This window comes from Otolemur garnettii, unplaced genomic scaffold (genome assembly GCF_000181295.1).
Source record: "Otolemur garnettii isolate 467f Iridium unplaced genomic scaffold, OtoGar3 scaffold00089, whole genome shotgun sequence".
Lineage (NCBI taxonomy): Eukaryota > Metazoa > Chordata > Mammalia > Primates > Galagidae > Otolemur > Otolemur garnettii.
In genome coordinates, this window is record NW_003852484.1 from 5279570 (window position 1) to 5288130 (window position 8561).

An 8561-nucleotide genomic window follows, 5' to 3' on the forward strand; every position below is an offset into this window, starting at 1 on the left:
TGTTCTAAATTCTCTGGTGACTTCAGAAACTCTCCTATAAATCACAGAAGATAATAAATGATTTTCGCCACCACCTCCTTATCTCTTTCAACTCTTATCCTGGAGGAATTCCACCATTCCTCCCCCAATCCCCATGAGGTCTCTGGTGGGAAAAAGCTCTCTATGGAATCCTGTAAAGGGCAAGGATCCCTGGTACCCTATGAAAATCCATGATAATCTAATTCAATATAATTTTAAATGTGAGAAAAGTGAAGCTTAGGAAAGCTAAGAAAATTACCCAGAGTCATACAAAATTAGAACTTGGGCCTCCTGACTCTCATTACAGGGCTCTTCTCCCTAAACTCCACCTCATACCTTAGAGTTTTCACATAGGACTATTCTGTTATATGACATTTTGCCTTTTTAGTATGACAATTTATTGGAGAGTTTGGGCTATGACCAGTGTTTTTTTGTTGTCTTTTTCTTAATGTTCTGTTTGTGTGTATGAGTGAGTAATGCATGCAGATACAGGTACAATGCCTTTTGTTCAGAACAATATTTTTAGCTAAGATGACTTGACATTTCAAACACCTGATCCTCATCATGGGAATAAGAAGGAACTAACAATTTGAGTAGAAGAGAAAAAGTGAGAACACCTAAAAAGAAAACCTACAATTTATCCTTATGAAAAGATACAGAGCTTGAAATCAAGTTCCAATAAATTCCCTTACCTTCTACTATTAACTTAATTGTCCTTTCACCTCTTCCGTCTGGTGTGATGGCTGAGCACTTGTAGATAGCTTCATCCATGAAATCCACATTTCTTAGTAAAAGGGATAGATTCCCCTCAGAAATTTCAGCCTGTTCCACAGAGACTCTTCCCTCATACAAAGAGTTTTGATCTTCTAGTTGCTCTGTATTATTGTAAAACTGGTAAACCAACTTTGAGAAAACTTCAAAAAAATCATAGTACCTGAAAAAGCGGTAATATTCCTTATCCTCTACCTCATATACTTCTTCGATGTCTTCTCTTTCCCAAGAAAACTCAAGATTTTCCGTGCCCTTCACAAAAGAGAAATGGCAGGAAAGGGTAACATCAGTGAATGGATAGGCCTGCAGCTCTTCTGTAGACCCTAAGGAGAAATGAATTTAGTAAACACCAATGAACACTGCATCACGTAGGGTTTAATATCAAATAAAGAAATAGGTCTAGCTATTTCAAGCACAAAGGGTTTTAGCACAAGAAACTATACAGAATCATTGGAAGGCTGGAGGGAAGAGCCCAAAGAAGGGCATAGAAGGTGAGACTTGCAATATGTATGTCTGTCCTCCCCCACATTATACTAGGCTCAGAACTCTGCAGGGCTGCTCTGACAGAGGAGCTATGGCCTCTGCTTCATCAAGAAGCTGGTGATTCAGAAAGTCATCAGTATAGGTGTTTCCTCCAGAGCCAAACTGTACTTGCTGAATTCACACTGGCCAAAGAAAAAGGTGCTTCATGCACTATCACCTTTCTCCCCACTTCAATCAGTTGCCAACTTAATTCTTGAGCAAATGTGTCTGACTGGCAAAACCTAAGTCTCTCTTAGAATCCTAACTTCAAAGGAATCTTGGAAATGTTTTTTACTTTCCAGTTTCAGCAATTCTGGAAGGCACATCAGAAAGGCAGAAATAGATATTCAGTAAGTAAATCTATTCTACCTTCCACAAATATCTACCAGACTGGACAAAAGGTATCAATAGTAGGAACTGAGAGTTGTGCAGAATATAGCTATGCCTACAATTATTCAAAGATCATGACATGGAACAGAATCCTAGTATGTTATAACTGGAACAATTATTAGATTAGAGATCATCTGATTCAGTGTTTTTGAACTATTTCCCCCAGAGCCTAGCCCAGAGGTTGCCAGTGATAGCCAGGTAGAGACCAAATCAGTGAGATCTCCACTCCTTTGACACTTCAATCAAAACAATATCTCTCTGACTACTTACAATATAGCCTTCAGAATCAGAATTCTTCTCTCAAATGTCTTGGTTATTAAAAGAAAAAGCTGATTCCCAGGAAACAAAGTTGATTAAGATCACAATGTGCTACAGAAAGACACTAGACCTCTTAGTTTAAAAGGACCTTTAGCATCCTGGTTACCAAACTTTCAAGCCCAAAAAGATTAATTAAATTCCCAATTTGAGTAAGAGGGAATAATGAGATTGAAGCACTATAAAGGTAGAGACTCCATTAAGAAGGCAATTTTTTTTTTCTGTAAAGACACCAGCAGGTAATACGTAGCAGAAAGGAGGAAGAGTTAGTCGATGTGAGACAAAGGATACTGCTTGATAAAATGAATGAGATGAAATAGAAGAAAAAAGAGGTGAAGCACCAAGAGCACATCCAAATGATAAATTAGGAGGTAAGGACACTTCCAAGCCACCAGTCTAGCAAACCACAGCCCAAGAGACATCCAATAGGGGCCTTACCAGCTGAGTAACAGAAATGATCTGTTCATTCCAGCAGTGGGGACCACATGGTGCTTAAGGGGGGTACCTGGGTATTTTGGTGTGTCTGTGAAGACGTTTTTGAATGAGATTAACGTTTGAATGGATAGACTGAGTAAAGCAGATTGCCTTCCCTAATGTGGGTGGCCCTCACCAAATCAGCTGAACTCCTGAATAGAACAGAAAAGGCTGACCTTCCTACAAGTAAGAGAGGGAACTCCTCCTGTCTGCCTGCTTGTGCAGTCTTCCTGCCTTTGGATTTGATCTGAAACGTGGTCTCTTCTTGGGTCACAAATCTTTGAACTCAAGACTCATGTAGGCCTCCATCTTGCCAACTGCAGATTTGGAACTTCTCACCCTCCGTAATTGCATGGACCAATTCCTTATCGTCATTACCTTTCCCTCCCCCTTTCTCCTCCCTCCCTCCTATTTGTTCTGTTTCTCTGGAGGACCCTGACTATAGTGGGTAACATTTATCAACTATTTGCAATGTGTTACACACATTCTAAAAGCTGTTCTGGCATTAATTCATATAATCTGCATACCTACACTAAACCAGGTACTATTGTTATCCCCAATTTACTACTGAGAAACTCAAGGCACAGTGAGGTGAAGTAAGTTGCTCAAGGATATGCAGCTAGTGAGTAGTAGCGTTATGATTCAGTCCCAGACAGTCTGGCTCCAAAGCCCTCCATTTGAAATGTGCTCTTTCATCTTTTAATAGGAGGCACCCATTCTAAGTTTGAATTAATGACTAATTAAATAAATGAATGAATATAAATGATGAAAGTTTGGAAAGGAGGCAAGAAGAAACTTACATAACCTTTAGAGGGATAGACTTACAAATAAAAAGACTAAGTACTTTCTTATTCAAATTATTGTTATTTTTCTGATGTGGTTATAATCAAGAAATAGTGTTTTATAATTTAAAAAAATCCTGGTCTTAAGAATTGTAAATCTAAGTTCTAGTTCTAAGTACCCCTCTTACTAGTCATTTGGCATCTTGAAAGTGATGATGATCTAAGTTACAGTTTCTTCATATATAATTGTGATAATAATACCTGCCCCAGGGTTGTTATGAAATACCTTTGGATCTTAGGGACTGTTTTTATATGACATGACTCAGTCATTTTTTCAAAGGGACAGAGGGAGTAGAGCAGATGGATGGACACTATAGTCTGCCCTTTCCCCAGCCTCTCTCTTATTCACAAGGGGCCCTTCATTCTAGCTTCTTGGGTTATACCCGGGAGATCTTACCACAGCTGTACCCTCTGGCCCCATGGGAAAGTGTCTCAGATTCGGAAACCCAAAAGCTCTAGCCAATGAATCATGAAACACCATCTACTGCTGATGTAATTGGTAATATACAAGCCAGCTTCTGACTGACATGTCTGCAAGTGGTCCTACTTGAATCTGAAAAACTCCTTTGTTTATTTCAATTTGTGTTTTTCTAGACTATTGTACCATTAGCTTCCCAAAGCCTAAGAAGCTGAGGCTAAAGCTCAGCAAAAATCTTATAAACTGTAGAAAGATACTATGACCAAAGCACCTGCTATAGTACCTAGCACATAGCGTTAGGTCGTTAATATTGCTATAAAATGTAATATATTATTAGAGCTAACAGATAAACCTTTCTCTTTCTATCCTTCATACACTTCTGCTCCTTTAATTTATTTAGCTGAGTTTTTCCTGTGAATAGATTACCACCTCACTTTGCCTTACTACTTCGCTCTGGACACACACACACAAATACAAATCAGCATCAAGAGAAAGAGCCAGTAAATATAACGTTGAGCCTGAGGATGACTTCAAGCTCCTGCCACTTTTAAGAGACTGGCAGAACTGCTCTATGTCCCTGAGAGATGGCACATGCTTGAAGACTGTAAATATGTTAGATCAGTTTGTGGAGTAGTTATATGGCAGGTTTTGGACACAGAATTTTTTTTAGAAACATTTGCTTACACACTTTTGCTTAGCTGAATTACATTAACAGTTCCAACATCTATATATTGGTACATTGTTCATCATCAATATTTTTATAGAATTGAGTAGAAAGAGTTAAAGAAACTGGATGTTGACTACCCATTCAGAATTTTCAGGACAGACCTGTTTTTAATATTCTGCATGCTATGCTATAAATTGGCACTTGTCAGAGTCACTTGAAGGTGGGAGTCTAGTTTGGTTTTTTGGGTGAGGGGATTTACACTATAGATCTGAATTCAAGTGTGGCCTCAAATGGACAAACCAAATGGGTGTTTGGGTGGGATGGAGACTTTTCTCATTTAAAAAAAGTAAGTAAAATAAACAATAATGATTTATAATATATGTCTGTTATATTTTTCCATCTGCTTTTTTACCTTTTCCTGTGAGGCAAATAGAGCAAGTACTTGTTATTTCCATTTATCAAAGGAAAAGACTGAGGTTCAGAGACATTAAATCACTTGCTTGCTTGCTTGTTTTTTTATCTCCAAACTATTGTTTTCCTCACTATTCCCAAAGCTATTTCAGAAATACCCAGTGTTTTGAAAAATGACTCACCTGCACCATGAAGAAGAAGTATGTTGACAGTCACCAAAAAGAAAGACATTCTGTAAGGAACAAAAAGAAAGGTAGAAAATTTCAGCCAAGAAAGAGTGTGGACCAGCATGATGGGAGCTACCTGGTACTGAGGTGGAGGATGGCCTCTCTCTAGGCTGCATACCCACCAGATGCACACTCAGCAAGCAGGGCTTCCAGCGCCTCAGTACTCCATGGGAATGTCTACTGAGTCAAGTTAATTCAGGCTGACCCTGTGCCAGTTTGCTTATTTTGCTATATGAACCTGGGACCCTATTTTAATAATACGCAAATCTGTATCTCTTGGTGAGTCACAGCTGGATTCATTTGGATCTGGAGTCAGCTCCGAAGATGATATTTGAGGGACCAGTGACAGCTTCCCAAGCAGGACACACTGGCTTCTCTGGATGTTGTTGGGAGAAGTTTGAAGTAGAGGAGATACAACTAGTACATACACAAGTATTCTGGGGAACAAAAATAACCAAGAGGCAGTGCTAAATGAGTCTGTACAACCAGGGATGCACTGTAATGGGAACAGTATTAATGACCCTAGGCCAGCTCTGGAAGGGGTGGGAGAAAGGACTCAAGGAGCTCACAGCCCTTTTGAGAAGCTATGACACAAATGCACATCTATATACAGATAAGGACACTGATAATCGCAAGCAGGGTCCAGTCTCCCTTGCCACCCTCCTCTTTCACTACTTCCCCCACCTTTGAGTTCTATTAGTACCATCCCAGGTACATGGTTCTGTTCAAACCCTCCATGCCTGGCACATTCATCACACCCTCATCCACTCACTACTATTCACTCTTTCAAAACTTTTCCCAATTAGCACGTCTTAAAGCCTTCCCCAGTTCCTTACTGAGATAACCATTCCTTCTTTATCTTGAACATACTTTTAGGGTTGCATGAATCACATTGTATTATTATTTCTTAATATGCTCTTTTGTCCCTTATTATTTCAAAGAAAGATCAGATAATCATGCCCTCTTGACATACTGTCTTGCCTCCTCTTCTTCCTGTTATTTATTAAGGAGAAAGGAAAAAACTCACCACAATATTCCAGGTCGATACCTCATAGGAATGGCAACTATACATCAAATGCTTACAAATACCAGATTGAATCTTCAAAATAAGGCTATGAAGTAGGTACTATCTTTTTATCTACTTTATAGGTGAAGGAATTAAGGCATAGGGAGCATAAACGATTCATTCAGGGTTACACAAAGCCAAGACTCTCATCCTACAGGTTAGCAGAAGCCTGTGGATTCCACCTAACTCTGTCCTAACAAACCACTGCAATTACATACCATAGGAAGCCATATCGCCCAGGGCATCCACTGAAACAGGAAGCTCATGAGCTGATAAGCAGATGGAATATTACAATAAGTCTCTTTCCTAAGAGGCCTGTTAGACCCTGGGAAATATAAGCTTAGAGGGTTAAATATTAACAGACACAGAAATCTTCAGAAAAACACAATGATAAAGGAGCAGGACAATGACCAAATACATCATTTCTGGGGTTAGTGGGACAAGTGGTAAGATTCTTTGCTAATCCATGTACTCTAACTATGAATAAGACATGAGTGATGTCATCTACTGAGCTAGACAGTCTCTCTTTGTGTTACATGTAGTAAGATATTATAAAGAGTAGCTAAAATAACATAAAATTTAAAGTTATGATAATATGGCAGATAACAGCTACTAGAGTTATAGTTAATAGAGAGACTAAAGTTTGGGGAAAGAAAAGTTGTAGAACTAATGCCTTTTCAACGCAGTAAAATTTTATAGCTATTTCTAAGATGTAAAAGTTTGTTATTGTTATGAAAGACTTAAATCCTAAAACCTCCTTGATTTCCCCTCACCCTAGTCAGATTTTACCTTTGCTCCTTTGCACTTTCACTGCACTATTATATAACATTCTGAACTATTAGATAGCATTCCTACTCATTTAATAAAGCTTATTTTTAATGATTCTATTAGTAGCACAGGTTCATTGTAAACTTTTTAAAAAATATATAAAAGAATAAAGAAAAATATTAAAATCACTTTTAATTACTCACTATTACCATTTTGTAGTATTTCTTCATTCTTTTACATGTATACTTAAATAATTTGTACAGTTTAGTGTTCAGTTTGATTTCTCTCATGACACTATTTTATAAGAATTTCTCCATCATTAAATATTCTTATAATCAGGTCTGCTTTTTTCTTGTTATTTATAAGCATATTTAATCACCCCTACTAGACTGTAAGTTCCCCAAGGTCAGGGCTAAGTTGTTTTTCACATACTCACCCTGGTGTTCCCTACATCATAGATATAAGTGTTTATTGATCTAATTGAATTAAATTGAGACTGGTATTCTTACAAAGTTTCACTATATAACAGGAAAAAGAAAAAAAGGTGCAGAAAAAAGAAATTCATACACGACTAAAGACAAGTATAAACGATGCCAAACCCAGAAACTACATTGGTGCACCCTTGCCTTTTATTTACCCTTCCCACCTCTGATTTGTAGAAAAACAATGAAAAGTCTATGAAGTAGCTCTATGTGGTGGCACAAGTGTGAAAGGAACAGACTCAACTGGCACTTCAATCACATTACATTTGGCTTTCAAGTTCATAGTCACAGGTAATAATTTCCCCCCACATAAATAGTTCCTTTATTGAAAGAGCTTACCTATATTACAGCTGGTCCTTCCTATCAGTGAGGTGAGAAGCAAGTGAGGTGGAGTCAGCATGTCTTCAAGGGACAGTTATGTGACAGTCCCCAGGGAGAGGGCTTGGCGATCCAGTCATTACCAAGCTGCTGCTGCAAAAGCTCAGCAAAGAGCTCCTTATGACTTAATATTTTTATGGCTGTATTTTTTGGCTAAAAGAAGTGTACACAAGGTGTTATGGTGCAGGAATGGGATTAAAAGAACACTATAACATCCAATATTGAGGAATAATTCTGCACCCACTTTTTAAAAAAATCACATTTTTGAAGAATAATTAAATAACATGGGCATCATGCTCACCATAAATTTTTGGTGAAAAAAATCAATATAAAACTTAATCTACAATGCACATATGCATGATTTTAGCTTTGTGGGAAAAAATATGTACATGTAGGAAAGGAAAGAAATATACCAAAATGTTAACTGTGGTTATTTCTGGCTGGCATAATTATGTGTGATTTTGGTTGTTTTCATTACATATCTCTGAATTGCCTATATTGACCTTTTACATTTATATTACAATAAATAGTTTATAGCTAAAAAATTAAGAAATGGTGAGACTAAAGTTATGTACATAATGTGGTACAGAGAGTGAGGGTATAGGAAGGAGAGAGCAAATCAGATTTATTCTTTATTCTCTTCCTCTTAGGGATAAATTTAATTTGTAACTCCTGTGTGAAGGCTTTTCCACTAACCTTTGATTCAAGAGAAACACTCCCTCTCCCACCCCCATGGCACATGGATTACTATCTAGGTCTGAACTGGGATGACATTGAGCATAGCCCTGGTGCATGCACTACAGTGTTTGATG

At 37.9% G+C, this 8561-nt stretch overlaps 1 protein-coding gene across 4 annotated transcripts in view; it reads right to left on the reverse strand.

Moving 5' to 3' along the window:
- LOC111726993 (butyrophilin subfamily 2 member A2-like) overlaps positions 1-7772 on the reverse strand; it is an 18269-nt gene extending 10497 nt beyond the window's left edge. For 3 of the 4 annotated variants that reach the window (XM_023516319.1, XM_023516318.1, XM_023516317.1), the window contains exons 1-3: positions 7711-7772; positions 5011-5060; positions 711-1112 (exon numbers count right to left, since the gene is read on the reverse strand). In XM_023516319.1, coding sequence (XP_023372087.1) covers positions 711-1112; positions 5011-5059 — 451 coding nt within the window. In that variant the 5' untranslated portion in view covers position 5060; positions 7711-7772. The remainder of the gene's footprint in view (positions 1-710; positions 1113-5010; positions 5061-7710) is intronic. The other variant, XM_023516320.1, reaches the window with a different exon arrangement.
- Between the last annotated feature and the right edge of the window lie 789 nt (positions 7773-8561).